Source organism: Microcaecilia unicolor, chromosome 3 (assembly GCF_901765095.1).
Source record: "Microcaecilia unicolor chromosome 3, aMicUni1.1, whole genome shotgun sequence".
NCBI classification, from domain to species: domain Eukaryota; kingdom Metazoa; phylum Chordata; class Amphibia; order Gymnophiona; family Siphonopidae; genus Microcaecilia; species Microcaecilia unicolor.
In genome coordinates this window covers 413,363,655-413,382,891 of record NC_044033.1, presented here as the reverse complement: position 1 = coordinate 413,382,891, position 19,237 = coordinate 413,363,655, and the positions used below count along the sequence as shown (strand labels likewise).

General features: G+C 40.8%; 1 protein-coding gene across 1 annotated transcript in view; it reads left to right on the top strand.

Annotated features, from left to right (window-relative positions):
* Positions 1–19,237, top strand: part of KLHL29 (kelch like family member 29) — a 915,027-nt gene that overhangs the window by 788,514 nt on the left and 107,276 nt on the right. Inside the window, exon 10 of the mRNA XM_030195140.1 lies at positions 18,363–18,561. Within this exon, the coding sequence (XP_030051000.1) occupies positions 18,363–18,561 (199 nt within the window). The remainder of the gene's footprint in view (positions 1–18,362; positions 18,562–19,237) is intronic.

Below are 19,237 nucleotides of genomic sequence, written 5' to 3'. Positions count from 1 at the left end.
CCCAGCCATGACCCATTTTTAAGGCCCTGGCGGAGGGAAGGAGGTTGTCACTCAGAATTGTACGGTACATGGCCCCATCCATTCTCCCATTGATGCGGTGAAGTAGTCCTGTGCCCTTAGCAGAGAAACACCCCCAAAACATAACATTTCCACCTCCATGCTTGACAGTGGGGACGGTGTTCTTTGGGTCATAGGCAGCATTTCTCTTCCTCCAAACACGGCGAGTTGAGTTCATGCCAAAGAGCTCAATTTTTGTCTCATCTGACCACAGCACCTTCTCCCAATCACTCTCGGCATCATCCAGGTGTTCACTGGCAAACTTCAGACGGGCCGTCACATGTGCCTTCCGGAGCAGGGGGACCTTGCGGGCACTGCAGGATTGCAATCCGTTATGTCGTAATGTGTTACCAATGGTTTTCGTGGTGACAGTGGTCCCAGCTGCCTTGAGATCATTGACAAGTTCCCCCCTTGTAGTTGTAGGCTGATTTCTAACCTTCCTCATGATCAAGGATACCCCACGAGGTGAGATTTTGCGTGGAGCCCCAGATCTTTGTCGATTGACAGTCATTTTGTACTTCTTCCATTTTCTTACTATGGCACCAACAGTTGTCTCCTTCTCGCCCAGCGTCTTACTGATGGTTTTGTAGCCCATTCCAGCCTTGTGCAGGTGTATGATCTTGTCCCTGACATCCTTAGACAGCTCCTTGCTCTTGGCCATTTTGTAGAGGTTAGAGTCTGACTGATTCACTGAGTCTGTGGACAGGTGTCTTTCATACAGGTGACCATTGCCGACAGCTGTCTGTCATGCAGGTAACGAGTTGATTTGGAGCATCTACCTGGTCTGTAGGGGCCAGATCTCTTACTGGTTGGTGGGGGATCAAATACTTATTTCCCTCTGCAGAATGCAAATAAATTCATATACTTTCCACAATGTGATTTTCCGGATTTAATTTGTGATGTGCTATCTCTCACTGTTACCAATAACCTACCCTTCAATTATGGGCTGCTCATGTCTTTGTCAGTGGGCAAACTTACAAAATCAGCAAGGGATCAAATACTTATTTCCCCCACTGTATATATAATAAATGTTGATTGCATTGTAACATCAGAATTGAGTTTGAGTAATTCAGGTGGAATCCAATTTTAGTTTTCTTTCCCTGTACACCCTTTGAGGGTCTACAGCGAGGTTAGTGAACTTGTATCACCCCCTGTGTTCTCAGAGGTACCCCTACCTGGCACGACTACATTCAACAGGGTTAGGGTGACACATATATAACGGAACACAGAGGGGGGGATAGCAAGAATATGCCTTCAATATAGATTGTTTGCGTGTTTATCTAGACCATATATAAAATGGTATTGCTTGTTAAATCCAAAGGCAAAACCTAAGGGTGGTTAAACAATTTGGTATAAACTGTGTTGTTTATGACTTTACTTGTTTTGCACTGCTTTGGGTCCTACTGGATGTTCAATGCTGGTAACTGGAAACAGCCTGGCATTGAAAATCCAGGGTAAGTATCGATCACGGCACTTATGCGCGGGCTGTCTCCTGCAGTCTGTATATCGGGCCCACTGTATCCTACATGTTTTTAACATTTCATAGGTATCCATATAATTTATTTGTGGAATTTATTTTGGGGTAGAAAGTGATCTTGCATTTTGCTTCCTACAGTAGATTTATTTTTATTTTTATTTCTTCTGTGCTGTTCAGCTTATAGAGAATGAGATTTTTTTAGTGTTTCCTTTTCTAATTTTTGGACCATTATTAAAATAGACTTTGGGAAAATCAACTGCTTATTTCTAGGATAAGCAGCATAAAATGTCTTGTACTGTTTTGGGATCTTGCCAGGTACTTGTGACCTGGATTGGCCACTGTTGGAAACAGGATACTGGACTTGATGGACCTTCGGTCTGGCCTAGTATGGCAACACTTATGTACTTGTGGTCCAGTTATTTTTAACACTTATGCAAATAATAATGCAGAAGGGCTGTTGCATACCAAAATTTGCAGTACTGTAGACAGTATGGAAGGTGTGGATAAAATGAAGAGGAAACTAGTGAAACTTGAATGGTCTAAAATTTAGCAGCTAAGATTTATTGCTAGAAAATACAAGGTCATGCATTTGGGCTGTAAAAAGGGAGAGGTTCAGTATTGGTGGTGACGTTCTTTTGTTCACGAAAGAAGAACAGAATCTAGGCATCATCATATCTGATACATTGTAAGGTGGCTAAGCAGATAGAAAATTTAATGGCAAAAGCCAGAAGGATGCTTGGGTGCACAGGGAGAGGAATGGCTAGTAGGAAAAAGAGCTAAAATAGTGCTAGTATAAAACTCTAGTCATTCCTCATTTGGAATATTATGTACAGTACTGGAGACTGTACCTTCAAAAATATATAAAAAGGTTGGAGTTGGTTCAGAAGATGGTTCTTAAAATGGTCATAGAACATATGAGGACAGATTCAAAATATGTAAAATTTGGGGAAAAGGTGGGAGAGGGGGTACAGTAGAGACATTTAAATATCCCCATGGCATAAATGCATAGGACACAATCCTCATAATTGAAAGGAAACTCTGGAGCAATGGTGCATAGGATTAAGGTGAAGTGAGAGAGACCCAGGATTAATTTAAGAAAATATTTATGTATGGAAAGAATGGTGGATGCGTGGAATGATTTCCCAGCAGAAGTGGTGGGGATGAGGACTGTATCTTCAATTCTTGAAAGCATGGGACAAGCACGGAAGATCTCTAAATGAGAGGAAGAAACTGAAGACTTTAGTTATTGGTATGAATAAGCAGACTTCATCATGCAGCGGTGAGGGCCAAAGTACACAGCACAAATGGCTCCCAAGAATGGAACGTACCCTTTATTGATGACCCAACACAGGCCGTGTTCTAAAATATATACAAAGATAACTTTAGGGTAATATATTCTTATATATTTTTGAAAGCATGTACATCACATTTTCTTGGGGTCCAATAATAGTTCATTTGCCAGCTCATTTTCAAAAGAGATCCCCGGCCATCTTCCGACACAAATCGGGAGATGGCTGGCGATCTCCTGAAACCGGCCAAATCGGTATAATCGAAAGCCGATTTTGGCCAGGTTCAACTGCTTTCCGTCGCGGAGCCGGCGAAACTTCAAGGGGGTGTGTCGGTTGGGTAGTGAAGGCAGGACAGGGGCGGCACAGGGGTGTGCTCACGAGATGGCTGACCGCCCGATAATGGAAAAAAAAAGGCCAGGCTTGACGAGCATTTCGCCGGCTTTACTTGGTCCCTTTTTTTTCACAACCAAGCTTCACAAAGGAGACCCAACTGGCCAAATGACCACCGGAGAGAATCGGGGATCACCTTTCTTTACTCCCCCAGTGGTCACCAACCCCCTCCCACCCAAAAAAAAAAGTTTTTTGCCAGCCTGAAATGTCATACCCAGCTCCATGACAGCAGTATGCAAGTCCCTGGAGCAGTTTTTATTGGGTGCTGTGCACTTCAGGCAGGTGGACCCAGGCCCATCCCCCCCTACCTGTTACTCTTGTGGTGGTAACTGGGAGCCCTCCAACCCCCCCCCCCCCCCCCAAAAAAAAAAACCCACTGTACCCACATGCAGGTGCCCCCCTTCATCCCTAAGGGCTATGTTAGTGGTGTACAGTTGTGGATAGTGGGTTTTGGGGGGGATTTGGGGGGCTCAGCACACAAGGTAAGGGAGCTGTGTACCTGGGAGCTATTTTTATTTTTAATTTTTAGAAGTGCCCCCCTAGGGTGCCCGGTTGGTGTCCTGCCATGGGAGGGGGGCCAGTGTACTACAAATGCTGGCTCCTCCCAGGACCAAATGCCTTGCATTTCGCCGGGTTTGAAATGGCCAGGCCCAGTTTCCATTATGGCTGAAAAACGAAGGCGGCCATCTCTACACCCGGTGATCAATTTAGCCGGCCTGAACCGTATTTTGAAAATACGGTTGGCTCCGCCCCCTTGCGGCACCGGCCCCAAAGATAGCTTGCCAGCTATTTGGCCGGCGCCATTCGATTATGCCTCTCAATGTACAGTTTTTGGTTCGTAATATTTTCATTTTATTTTAGTGCTTAATTATGTAATGTGTTATGTTATCTTTGTTTATATTTTTGAACTGACCCCTGAGGCAGGTGTTACTATATGCCGAAACATGGCCCATGTCGGGTCATCAATAAAGGGTACTTGTTCCATTCTTGAGAGCCCTTTGTGCTTCTTTTTAGACAATAAGCATACTTCACCATATGGTCTTTGTCATCATTTGATATATTTCTGTGACTGAAGAAATGAAATCCTGAATTGTATCCAGAAAAGCACCTTAAAGCCTTTCATGCTAACACTTTGCAAGATTTTCATAAAGCAAAATAAGCTGTTGGAGAAGAGTTGAAATCCGACTAGCCTATATGTTTGTCTTTTGGTGTTTGGTGCCTGATTTAATATTGTTTTGGTAACTGTAGGGAATGAGTGCCACAATTGATTGACCTACCAGCTGTCAAAACACACTTTCTCCTTTCTCCTCCCCTATTCCTCCAACAAACAAAATGCTACTTCACTGGGATGTTGGAATTCAAAAAATGTCAGTTTATTTTGTGAAATGACAATGTGTATTGCTTTAACTTTCTAACTTGATAACTTTATGAAAGTGATTTTAGAACTGGCCAAGTAAGTGGATAAAGCTAGAAAACATGTAAAAAGTTGAAATTTAGAAACAGAAAGCACATATGTACCTTACCTTCTGATATTACTGCTTATACATGAAACTAGTGGCGGCAGGCACGCACATATATGTATGCCTGCTCCAGAGCAAGCATAACACGTGTATATCTGATGGGTTATATACATATTTATTACTTTACAAAGTGCATGTGTAGGGCCACTGAGAGGCGAAGCCAAGCCTAGGACAAAAGATTTTAAGGGGACCCCCTCCCCACCGCACCAATAGTTGTCAAAAGTAGCTTTGATAATATTTATAATTTAATATGTTGTAATAATTATATAGAATACATAGAGGCATATTTTCAAAGCACTTTGGGAGGCTAAGTTCCATAGGTTTCTATGGAACTTTGGGAGGCTAAGTGCTTTGAAAATGAGCCTGATAGGCTACTGACATACTTATGTGATGATAGGCTGTGGTTGGATTCTCATGAAGGTATGCTTGGTAAGCCTTGGCAAATGTTTCTATGACTGTGTCAAAGTTGATGTCTTCCTAATTTCACCTCAATGGCAAGTAATCCTAAATTGCTGAGTCTCTGTTGCCTCACTGTTGATCGAACCAAGCTTTTTACTCTTCAGAGTGCCAAATGATTGTTCGGCTTCAGCCACAGACGCTTGTAGAGTACAAAATATGCATAAAACAACACAAACATTTGGAAACGATGAAGACAGATTCAAACACTTTAACTTGTTCAATAGTTCAAGGAGCGCCTCAAGTCGTTTCCAGTTTTGGCTTTGTGAATTGCTTTTCAAGAATTTTATGTCTTCAACCAATGCTGAAGAGGAAACATCAACACTGTATTTGGAGCAAAAGGTTTTAGCCTTTTCATCTATTTCTTCATCAGATACTACCTTTTTGGTACAACTTAATATTTTGGGCCCAAGATAAAATAAGTTTGTAGACTAAATTAAGAGAAGTTCAACTTGAAGGGCTCCTTTTACTATGGTGCACTAACAATTAGTGTATGCTAAATGCTAGGAAGCCCATTTTATTCCTATGGGCTTAGCACACCTTACTAAAAGGAGCCCAAATTATTCATGGAACACTATTGATAACTACTTTTTTCCTATATCAAATTGCATCAGCAAGACCGTTTACCTAAAGTTACTTCCCACCTAACATTTGATAATAATGTGTGGGAGCAAAAAACAGATCACACCACCTCTTGGAAGATGGTGCAGTTAGGAACATGAACTTTAGTAGAATTAGCACTCTGGGATTTATGAAAACCACTCTTACGTTCCCTGACTTATGGATCCAAGTCCACAGCCCTGGTTATACTGACAAGTAACTGACACAAGGCACAAGTATTATTTAAAAACAAAAAAAAAAAAGCTTATTTGTTTAGCAGCAGGTAAAAATAATAAAAATGTGAGAACAATGGACAAATGCTAGATTACCTAGAGAAAAGCAATGAGAACCTATCAGATAATTTAGAGGGAACACCTGCCTTGTACCCTAAGCCCACAGCTGTTGGGCCTCTTTATATATCCCCAGCACTACAAAATTGGAACAGTTACAACCTAGCTATTGAAGCCACAACCTGGCTATTGAAGCCAGAGCAGGAAAGCTGAGCCGTTCCCTCTGGGACACCAAGGTGCTGTGGTTTTATGAGCTGTGTAGATACCTGAGGCACTGTTACCTCGAATCTGGAAGTCCGGTCGTCACCAGATCACTAGATAATCTCTTGCTTTTGAAGAGGCTCCTTATAGTCAGCTCTTGAAAGACATAGTGACCCCAAAGGTTATCGTAACAGTCCACTTTGTTCCAGATGTTATGAGCTGAAGAATCGCAAGACTGTCCTTCTTATGTCATTCTGGAGGTTTTTGTCTGAACTCACCAGGTTCTTCAAATGCTGGGTGAGCTTGACCAGGAGTCATTGTTCCAAAACAAGAAGTACATGTTGCCATTATTGCCCATCTATTACATCAGTCAAGTAAGACAGGGGATATTCCTGCTGACATCACAGACCTTGACAAGTTCTGACAAAAGTTAGACTGATATTCTGTGGTATGTATTGCAATAGGCTCTTGCAGGAGAGTTTTAACTAGCCAGGCCCTGTATTGTGCTATGAACGGAGTCTTACCCCTACAAATGTCATCAAAACCATCTCCTTTACTGTATCCACTATGGAAACCTGACTCTGATTTATGAAGAAAATTCTGATCTTCAAGATATTCCATCAACAAGTTCCTCTATAATTTTAGTTAATACTGGTATGGAGCTACTGGCCTATAGTTGGATATCAAATCTCTTTTTTAAGCTGCAATTTTTTGGAATGGGAGTTAATACTATATGACCATTATCCATAGAAAAATATTCAGAGATAAGCATTCTTTTCAAACAACCTATCAAATGAAGAACAAATTCTGTTGATGCTTTCCTTATCAAGGGGGTGTTTTCCAAAGGCATGCTAGCATTTTTAGTGTGCGCTAAATGCTAGAGATGCCCATAGGAATATATGGGAGTCTCTAATGTTTAGCGCACACTTATTTTTAATGTGCGCTAAAAATGGTAGCACACCTTTGTAAAATACCCCCAACTGATTCAGGTAATTATCCAAAATGCAGTGTGGTTTGGCATATTTATGTAAAGATACCTTGACTGTTGCAATAGTGGGAAGCCTAAACTGAGACCAGTTTCTGTCAGCTGCGATTCCTATGTCATTTGTTGAAAGATAATAATCAAGATCTATTGGTATTGAGTTTTGGGAGGATAGATATTCCCCTGATTTTTATCAATTTTTCCTGTCTAACATAAGAAGAGCAGTATATTAATTAGGGCTGTACTGGATATTCATATTCAGTTTGATTTAGCCCCAAATAGTGCCCTGAATACATTATTCATATTTGCTGAATAGTGATTTCAGTTCGAATACTAATAATCCTGGGCTCTGCTGTGCTAAATCCTACTGAAGTAAACACTTGATATCTGATTTCATGTTGCTTCTTTTATTTATGTTAAAGCTCAATGCCCATTATTCGCATTCAGACAAATAATGTTTTTCATTATTCATATTCTGCCGAATAGTAAAATTTGGTACAACTAAATTAATTTAGCTTTCTTGATCTTGGTCTTAACAAAAAGCTGTTTTGTTATCAGATGTTTTCTCTATAGGTCCTCTTACCAGTAAGAATGTCCTCAGTGAACCAAGAGTTTGATGTTAGCTGAGCATGTTTTCTGGGTTACTGAGGCTATCTCATCTAATACATTTTTACTCAATTCATTCCAATCAGTCAAAAAATGTTCTGTAATTTCAGTTGACTGCTCCAACATTTGCCATAATCCAGAAATCACTATTGTCAATTTTACATAAGTACATAAGTAATGCCACACTGGGAAAAGACCAAGGGTCCATCGAGCCCAGCATCCTATCCACGACAGCGGCCAATCCAGGCCAAGGGCACCTGGCAAGCTTCCCAAACGTAAGACATTCTATACATGTTACTCCTGGAATTGTGGATTTTTCCCAAGTTCATTTAGTAGCGGTTTATGGACTTGTCCTTTAGGAAACCGTCTAACTCCTTTTTAAACTCTGCCAAGCTAACCGCCTTCACCACGTTCTCCGGCAACGAATTCCAGAGTTCAATGACGCGTTGGGTTAAGAAAAAGTTTCTTCGATTTGTTTTAAATTTACTACACTGTAGTTTCATCGCTTGCCCCCTGGTCCTAGTATTTTTGGAAAGCGTGAACAGACACTTCACATCCACCTGTTCCACTCCACTCATTATTTTATATACCTCTATCATGTCTCCCCTCAGCCGTCTCTTCTCCAAGCTGAAAAGCTCTAGCCTCCTTAGTCTTTCTTCATAGGGAAGTCGTCCCATCCCCGCTATCATTTTAGTCGCCCTTCACTGCACCTTTTCCAGTTCCACTATATCTTTCTTGAGATGCGGCGACCAGAATTGAACACAATACTCAAGGTGCGGTCGCACCATGGAGCGATATAACGGCATTATAACATCCTCACACCTTTTATTCCATACCTTTCCTAATAATACCCAATATTCTATTCGCTTTCCGAGCCACAGCAGCACACTGAACAGAAGGTTTCAGTGTATTATCGATGACAACACCCAGATCCCTTTCTTGGTCTGTAACTCCTAACGTGGAAACTTGCATGACGTAGCTATAATTCAGGTTCTTTTTTCCCACATGCATCACCTTGCACTTGCTCACATTAAACATCTGCCATCTAGTCTCCCAGTCTCGTAAGGTCCTTCTGTAATTTTTCACAATCCTGTCATGAGTTTAGGACTTTGAATAACTTTGTGTCATCAGCAAATTTAATTACCTCGCTAGTTACTCCCATCTCTAAATCATTTATAAATATATTAAAAAGCAGCGGTCCTAGCACAGACCCCTGAGGAACCCCACTAACTACTCTTCTCCATTGTGAATACTGTGCATTTAACCCCACTCTCTGTTTCCTATCTTTCAACCAGTTTTTAATCTACAATAGGACTTTTCCTCCTATCCCATGACCCTCCAATTTCCTCTGTAGCCTTTCATGAGGTACCTTGTCAAACGCCTTTTGAAAATCCAGATACACAATATCAACCGGCTCCCCTTTGTCCACATGTTTGTTTACTTCTTCAAAGAATTGAAGTAAATTGGTCAGGCAAGATTTCTCCACACAAAAGCCGTGCTGACTCGATCTCAGTAATCCATGTCCTCGGATGTGCTCTGTAATTTTGTTTTTAATAATAGCTTCTACCATTTTCCCCGGCACTGACGTCAGACTCACCGGTCTATAATTTCCCGGATCTCCCCTGGAACCTTTTTTAAAAATGGGTGTTACATTTTCCCCCTTGTATTACAGTGCTCTACCTGGCATTTCTTATCCCTGTTACCTCCTAAACTTACTTTCCAATAGTGGAATTGTCCATGACATAAATGTCCAGAAAGAGTCTGAAATAGAAAAAATATCCAATCTACTAGACTTGTGTGCGGCAAGTCCAGTTGATGGCCCTTAATATAAGTGGGAGTAGATGGAAACTACTCAAATCCTAAAGAATTTAATTAACAAATTATAGACTATGGATACTCTATGGTCAGTGAGGTTTTCAAGATTCGGGTTAATGGGGGGGGGGGGGATTTACATATTCCACTCCCTACCACGTGCAGAAACCTCACTTGTATAACTCGGAAATTTCCTCCAGATTATCTCCTCCCTTTCTATGACTAGAACTGCCTTCCTGTCCTACACCCCACTGCCTTTCTATTGACGGAATCCTAGTTACAATGTAAGTAGACAGGGCAGGCTCATGTACCAGGAGGTTGAGGAGGAGGAAGGAAGGCTAGTTTTGTAACAGCAATTCAGTGCTTTCGATCCCCATAGTTATTTCTTTGAATTAAGGATACACCCTTAAAATGATTGTCACAAAATGTCTAACCACCTGACTGGGGTTACCCCATGGCCACTTAGAGGGTCTATCCCCAGCACAGCTCAGGCCCACCTGCAGCTTGTGCTTTACACTAGCACCCTCCTTTCATCGTCTTGGTCATAGCTGCCTCTGGGCGCAAGTCTCCTGCTCTCAAATTATCCTCAGTGATTTCTAGGTTACTGGGGCCACACTCCCAGTGGTCTCACAATTCCCAGAAAGTATTCACAGACCCAATACACAAACCGCCAGAATTCTTTATCAGTACAGACAGACAGCATCAACAAACTAAACAGGTTTATTGTCACACTTGAACAATGAAGAAAAAAATGTGCAATCAGGAAACAATAGCAGGTAACTGAAATATGATCAATTATAACACTAGCTAAACATTTGGTTACTTCCTAAAAAGTACCTGGGGAGTTCAGGACATATATAACTGTTCACCAGTAAAACCAGTACAGTTCAGAACTCCTGGGCCAATCGGAGCCTAGTTAACAAGTTTTTAAAAGTATACTGCTCACAGTACTGTAGATTCCCTTCTTCACTGAGTGAAACTAAGAGAGCATTCACTTTTCTATAACAGCTTTAACATAAAACATGCACCACCTGCTGTCCAAACTAGAGAAATGCACTTCAGAATTAATGTAGGCAGTGTACAGGCTTAAAACACACTGTTCTGTCACAATGATAAATACCTCAAAAGTACTAGGTTTCATATTAGATTACACTTCGACTTTAAAGCCTCAAATAAATCACCTAAGCAGAAAAACGTTTTTTGAAATTGAGACAGCTTTGCTCAATTCACTCCTTTTTCTATCTAGAGCATCTTCATTTGGTTGTTCAGTCAATAATATTGTCTTACTTTGATTACTGAAATTCTTTGTATTCAGAGATCTCATCTAAACTATCTTCCAGGCTACAGTTACTACAGCACTGCAATGAGACTGATATATGAATTTCAAAAGTTCAACAGAGTTACACCGCTGATGATTCAATTGCATTGGATGCCCATAAATGCTTGAATTGAATTTAAAACTGCATTCCCGGAGTTTAAAATCTTTAATAGGTTAAGTTCTTTTTTGAATATGCAACTCATTTCTTATCCAGCACTTAGGAATTCTTCTCAATTTCATTCCACTCTAATTTTGAGTTGTCCTATAAAATACATTTGTTTCAAACATCTGCTAGATAGTTTTTATTTCTAAATTAAATAAAATTTGGAACAGCATTCCTACTCAGATCAAATTACAGCCAACTTACTGTTCTGTAGAAACCTAAAAATGTATCTATTTCACAAATATTTTTAAATATGATCACTTAGCAAATGGCAATTTGTAATTCTTAACAGTCTTTGTTAATATCTTTTTGTAACCCACTTTGAATACATTGTGATTTAAGCAGGATATTAATGTCTGAATGGAATAAAAGTGCAGATAGTTTTTAAAGTCAGAAAAATATCTAGACATATTATACATCATTCTACCTTCTGGACATTAATGTAACTTCTTCTGACTTCTAAAATAAGCTCAGACAGTTGGTAAGCTTAACCTCCTGAGTACATATCAAGTTCCCCTAAACATGTGGACATGTAATCCCCCAGATTCCATATAGTGCGACTTGAGTTGTGCATACAATTCAAGTCGTATTCTGTATTGCATGTGTAATTTTATTTTAGCAAGCCAGTCACTGCTTGTTAATTGCCAATTAACAGGCAATTATTGCCACTAATTGGCTTTATTTAGAATGTACGTGCACTAGGCATATTTGGGGGGGGGGGGGCACCATATATAGAATCTAGCCAATTATGTAGAAAGTTTGCCAATGGCTTAATCTGGCCCTGATCATGATTACAGATGTTACTTGGCAAAGACATAGCAACCAATTAAAAAAACTAGTACAACATAGTAAAATTAACAACAAAGAAAATGAAATAAATGGATAGAGAATTGTGTGCATTCCTTGTGTGTATATCTGTGGGGTCTGCCTATATTTGTATCTGTGTTGTGTGTGTGTATGTGTGTGTGCTAGACAAGTTTCTGTGGAGAAGGTAGCAGGGGTGATGGTAGTTTTGGAGCATGTTATGGTAGTTAAGGGGGACTAGTTTTGAGGGTGGTAAGATTAAGGGTATAGTTACGGTTGGGGTAGTTTGTGGGGTGTTATATCAGTTGATGGTAGTGTAGCTGCAGGATAATGGGGCAGTTAAGATTAATTTTTGGAAGCGGGTCAGCTTGGGGGATTTGAGGTAATTGTGGGGTTAGCTATTGGAGGTGGGACAATGTATAGGGTAGTGGTACAGTTAGGGGTAGTTATTTGGAGTGAGGCAGTTTGCAGGGGTAGGTTTCAGGGAACGGGGCAGTCTGAAGTGGTATGGCAGTTGCAGGAGATATTTTATGAGTGTGTATGCGGGGTGGGTGTGTATACTGGGTGGTGTAGCAGTTATGGTGGGTAGTTTACTTGGGAAGGGGCAGTTTGGTGTGGCAGTTGAAGGGCAAGGTTTTTTGGGATATGGCAGTTTGGGGCAGATGAAAAACAGTAGTTTGTGGGCTGTGGGGGTAGTTGCAAGAGGGAAAGGGGAAGGATTTTGATATACTGCCTTTCTGTGTGTAATTGGTTAACAGAGATTTCAAGGGGACGTGGTTTGGGCCTGCCTTTAGCAGGTGTTCCCCATTTTACAAAGGGAAAACATGATTATGGGAAAATATTTCCTTGTCACATTTTACACCACCTCAAAGGCATGCATAGAGTTCTTCAAAGTGCTCCTTTTGGCCAAGCCTTTATACAAGGGATTAATGTAGTAATTCTCCTTCATCCCTCTTTGTTTATTTGCATCTCCAAATGAGGAAGAATAAAAATTACAGCCTCACTACTTAATTGGCAGCACTTGCTTGTCTAGGTTTGTAAAATGGGACAGCTATACGAGGAAGTGCTAGGTTCATGCTATTCTTTTTTCCATGTGTATATTTGTAAGATGGCTGTTACCAGGCAAATACATGAGCAGTTCTCTACACCCTTATATGTATTGTACAAAATCCTTCAGGTTCAGCAGAGCCTGTGCAAAATACTGAACAGCCATACTGGGGCAGACTAATGGTTCAGATAGCCCAGTATCCTGCTTCCAACAGTGGCTAATCCAGCTCACAAGTAGACTCACAGAACTCTAATAGCAAGATCCCATGCTACCAATCCTAGGGACAGCAGTGGTTTCCACATTTCTATCTCAATAGCAAACTATGGACTTTTCCTCCAGGAACTTGTCCAAACTGGCCCTACCTGGAGATCTAAATTCTGTTCTCAATGTTCTGTGTAAAATGAGCCTTGAAGACTGGTAGAGACTGTATTACACCACTACTACAAAAGCTCCATAAAGACAGACTTTCTGTGTACTAGACACACAAAAAAAACTGGAACATACATTAGAATTACAAGTCTATTTTTTTCTATTAGGAAGAATCATCTGTTTATAATAGAACATATAGGGGACCTTTTACTAAATAGTGTTAAAGCATGGAAACAAGATACTGCTGCATTAAGGAGTTTAGTGGTAGTTTGCCTCTTACCACGAATTACTGAATTTTTCAGATTTTTTTTTCCTCAGTGAGTGTGTGTACTGACCTGGTTTTACAGCCTGCTTTACTGACACAGATTACTCAGTAATTACTGTGAATTCTTTTGGATTCGTATTAGGTAAATGAGACTTTTATTAGAGGTTCTAAAATACACATTGATTAAGATATATACAATGATTAAGCTATATACCCAAAAAGAAACAGTACCTATCTATAGTTAAAAAGAAACAATCATTACATCACTGGTCATTAATTACTACATCTATGCTTCCTTAACAGCGACACTAGGAGTCTCTTGACCAGGAGAATAAAGAAAGATAATATACATACATCACTGATCATGAATTACCACATTCAGGCTCATATCAGCTAGGAAGCCCTTTCAGCGAAAACCTGAAGTCTTGTGATCATGAGCGATATTTTCTATGCAATACGTCTATCCATAGATGAGCTTCTGGCTTCACTGTTCAAAGCTCCCCTGTTAGTTTTTTTTTCAGAGCCATGGAAAATTACAAAGATGTGCAAGAGAATGTAGTCACATGCTCTTGGTTTCAAGTAACAAGCCACTGGCCAGATGGCTTATCACTTGACCCTTAAACTTGCTCCACTTCCCTTTTGCACTAAATAAATCAGAGACATGACTTCATCTTGTTTTGCAAGAAAAAATTAGTTTCGGTCAGAAAACAGGAACTTTAAAGTAGACTGTTGATTTAGAGCAGAATTGAAAAACAATCTTTAAAATCTTTCTATTACAGTGTGACATGGTTGGAAGAGTAGATGCGGACGTGTTAGCCAGCTAGTGCCTTACACTTACTGCATGCTAACTGACTAATGCAATTAACACAGGACCACTTACGTTAACTCTCAGCAGATACCACATGCTAATGGAAATATAGTGGTCCCACTATTTTTTATTGTAGATGCCACACAAAATTTACAGCTACCGCACAGTAAAATCACACATTAAGCAATGGTAATTGCAAATTTTAGCATATTTTAGTAAAAGGGCCCCATAATTTGTATGCTGTAAATAGAAGCTTAGTCCCCCAGAATGTTTGTTTTGTTATTTGCATTAATTCTTGTCACAGTTTTGATATCAAATCAGAGCAATTTCCTAATGGGTTTGTCAGTTTGCTTGTGGCTTTTGGTGAGTGTATCAGTGCCTGAGAAAATGTTGTATTTTCCTCACAAACTAAAAGTAAATTTGCTGTGTCTGAGGGTAAAGTTGGAACAATTAAGCTTATTAGTCTTTATAATGGATTGAATATATTCTTAGTTTTGAAAAAAACCTGCACTTTGTTTAATGGCTAAAACAGCAGTCTGCTGCTGAAATGAAAACATTCCTTAATATGGATAATTTAACTTCTATATTTCAGCTGCTGGCTACAATGTGTTTCTTCAAGCGGATATCACAAAGGTTCTTTTGTACAAGGGATTGGCAAATATATACAGACAGATGAGCTATAAAGCATTAGGTGACCATTATTTTGACCTCTCTGAGCATTACTTCAAATACATCAAGAATGCTGACAGCCTCCCAGTATAATATTTAAGGCACAGGAAATTATATTCTGCAGCAGTAACGGTATTTCTTTTTCAGACAAGTTGTATACCATTGTGACTACAGCCTAATCTGGGTCACAAAGCTAGCACCTTTACAGAATACCTAGGAGCGTTCTACCAATCTGAAGATCTGTGAGTGAAGATAAAGGTTGCCTTTTTCAAAATGAGCTGGCAGTGCTGAGGAGAATGTTTTAAGCAAGACTTATCAGTAAGTGTAGTAATGTAAGTCTCGGTTCTCGCCTCCTAGGTGAGAGAAGTGATTCAAAAAGTTTAGCAAAGTAAAGTTAACATCTACATGCAACATAGAGCTGTTTGTAAAAAAAAAAAAAAAAGTAAATTAATTTTCACTGTTTGACTCCCTATTGCACTGTTAATAATAGTCTGGCTCAGGGTTACAAATTTCTGCCTCCTCTTTGTCCCTGTGGCCTTCACAATGCAAAAACAGCTCTTTCTATGTTGCTAGATGGAAGGGGGAGGGAGAGAGAGAAGGAGGATACGCTGGATGGGAGGGAGAAAGGGAGGGACACTGGATGAAAGGAGGAGAGAGAGGTGATAGGAGACATCAGTAGCGTAGCCAGAGTTCAATTTTTAGATGGGCCTGGAGGTGGACTGGGTGGGCACAGGCCTCGCATTTCCTCCCCACCCGCTACCACCCGCCACCGCCGCATTTCCTCTCCACCCGTTACCCCCTCCTCCCCCCGAGACAGCCCCCTGCACATGGTCAGTTCTGGTCATTTTTGCTGACCTGAAGCGCCGTTCTCCCTCCAGCACCGGCAATTCCCATAGCCAGCCTTCTGCCAGCGCGCGTCGTCAGAGCCTCTTCTCAGGCGCATTCCGCCTACTCTGCAACTTCCTGTTTTCCGAAAAGGTGAGACGCAGGAAGTTGCAGAGTAGGCGGGACGTGCCTGAGAAGAGGCCCCAACAACACGCGCTGGCAGAAGGCTGGCTTTGGGAATCGCCGGTGCTGGAGGGAGAACGGCGCTTCGGGGCAGTAAAAGTCAGCAGACCACATGGACGGGGAGAACGGGCAGAAGAGGCTGGGCGGGCCTGGAGCAAAAGTGGCTGGGCCTGGGCCCGTCCAGGCCCACTCGTGGCTACGCCCCTGGGAGACATAAAGAAACGGTGAAAGAAGGGATGCAAAGAAATTCAGGAAGGAACAGAGGGAGAGAGAGAGAGGATGAGATTACAGAGTTGAAGTCTGAGTAATATGAGGAAGGGAAATGGGAGGGCTGGGTGGAGGGAAAGAGAAGCAGTAAAAAGAGGGACACTGAAGTCTGGTTAGTAATAATGAAATCTGGACAGAGAGGCAGAAAAATAATGGAAGAAACTGAAAGGAAAAGATCAGTGCCTGAGATGAATAGAATGGAGAAAGTGAAGAAGATAGGAGGAGACAGAAAAATGACAAACGGATAAGAAACCCTGGCAAGAGAGTTACGAGAAGACAGAAGAAAGCAGAAAACAGAGACTGGAATCAACAAGATCAGAAAATTTGAGGGGGCCTTTTACTAAGGTGCGCTCACGTTTTTGGCGCGCTAAACGTTAGAGATGCCAATGCATTCCTATGGGCATCTCTAACGTTTAGCGCGTCCACAATTTTAGCGCGCATTAAAAACAGCGTGCCTTAGTAAAAGACACCCTAAATGACCAGACCACACAGATCGAAAAATATATTTTTAATTTAGGATAAGTAGTGTCATAACTGTATTATTTTACTCTAAAGGTTAATAAATACAATTTTTTAAAAATATGTAGACAATAATTAAATTGAACCATTAAGAAGCCAGACTCTGCACATAATGCACCACCACAGAAAGAGAAAAAGTGGCATGTCCCCCTGAACTGTGGAAAATATAAAAGTAGGTGTACATTTTAAAAACTGACATAAATAGTACATTTTAAAATATAAAATGGAAAATGAGGTGATAGGTTTCTGTGGACCAGTGGCGTAGCTAGGTGGGGTCATGGGGACCTGAGCCCCCCCCCCCCCCAATTTCATCTAGGCCACTGGTTTTCCTGGCAGGAGGTCCCCAACCCCGCCAGCCAAAGCCTTCTTCAGAGCCGGTCTCCGGCGCACCGCATTCCCTGCCCTGTGCTCATTCTTCCTGCTAATGTCCTGCACGTTCCTTTAAGTGAAACCGAGCACGGTTGAGTGCTGAATATTGCATAAGGGAGAGCAGCCTGCATGAACACAGTTAATCAGTGCTGGTTTCTGTACACGGTCCAGAATTGAATATTAGGGGATGATGCCAGTGATGGCTAAAAACAGTCACCACTGCCAATTGAATATCTACCCTTGAATTTTTAATTAAGATCACCAGATAGTTCCCTGTCATAAGAATCAGGTTTAGCCAGTACTGCTTTTGCCTATTACATCTGTGGACTAATAATCCAACTTGGACTAATAGTCCAACTTTTATTAGAGAAACTGAAACTATAAAAACGCAGGTGCAACGGGATAAAACTAGTCTATCCTTTATTACATGGAACTAAGGATGATCATGTGTTTTATGGAATGAAAGAAAAAAGAGAAGAATGTATGAACTTCTTTGTGTGTTGTATCTAAACTACCTCTAAAGTGAAAAGGATTTGGGCAGTTAGTTGTAAACCAGAATAAATCAGAAATTGGCTAGTGTAAATCCATATCATCTGTGGATCACCTTCAGTCAACAAACTCTCTTCTCTCAGTTCTTGTTCCAGTTTGGTTGAAAATGTTTGCAGATTCTAGAAGATCTGCATTGTTTTAAATAACACAGAATTTCTGAATATTCATATAAATCTAAACCAAATATATCTGGATCTTTCAGGAATGAGTGAGATTTGAACCATGTCAATGCTGACAAATTATTGTAGTAAATTTGATTGTGCAACTGGATATGAACCACATTAGAATACACTGTAGGTTCTGATTGTCAAAGGAATTCTTGTTCATAATATCCAACCTCAAAATTCGGCTTCTGCAGACTTATAACCTGTGCCCATATAGCAGCTGTACATTGCAGATGATCAGTGTTTCATCTTCAGATCTTATTGTAGAATGATATAACAATCTCACTTGCCTTAAATCAAAGGACATTTATAAAAGAGCAACCAGGATATATTGCAGTAAAGTGACTTTCTTTTCTTCTCAGCATGCTTCAGAGTTGTTGGCAGTAGTCCGCCTTCCCTTCATCCATCCCAGTTACCTGCTAAATGTTGTTGACAACGAAGAGCTGATAAAGTCTTCGGAAGCCTGCCGGGATCTAGTCAATGAAGCGAAACGCTATCACATGCTTCCGCATGCTCGACAAGAGATGCAAACACCAAGAACTCGGCCAAGGCTATCAGCAGGTGAGGCAATGGAACCAGCTCCACAGAGCATTTCTGGCTCGTCATATGCTGGCCCAGCTACTGGCAAAGAAAAAATTGTTGCTAACTTTAATGATATCTGTTTTGCTCATTATGCATTGCTAAATCACTGAGAGAAAAAGAATGGCCAGATCACCGGCCAAATGATTGCTTAACAACAACAGCATGGTTTCAAAATTATGATGGTATTGATTTCCAGATTGGGAAAACAAAAAACTTTCCAGGCAAAGAGTAGACACTCTTGCCTGACTCACACACAACATTACACAGACATTAAGAGTAAGGACTGCAATCTTGAACAAGTTGCTTAATTTCTTTGTACTCAGACAGACTCCTGTTGAGTAATACAAGTGTGGTTACACAAGTATTTTGATATGTGCTTTGAAAAAGTCTCCTAATATAATTTATTATAGTCCTATATCTTTCAGGCAATTATAGAATGGACCGTGGCATTTCAAATGCATTTCGGTGTGCAGCCCCCGGCAGATTTGTTTAGACTGGAAGAAGCTTCCTAGATATTTTTCCTCTTTCTTCCAATAAATTTGGTCATGCTTGTAAGTGCACCTAGAGCTAGGCAGAAGGCACTGTTCAGAGCACCCAAAGTTTATCTCATCGCTCTCCCCTCACAGTGGGAGCAGGAGCAGTTCCTGCAATCCTC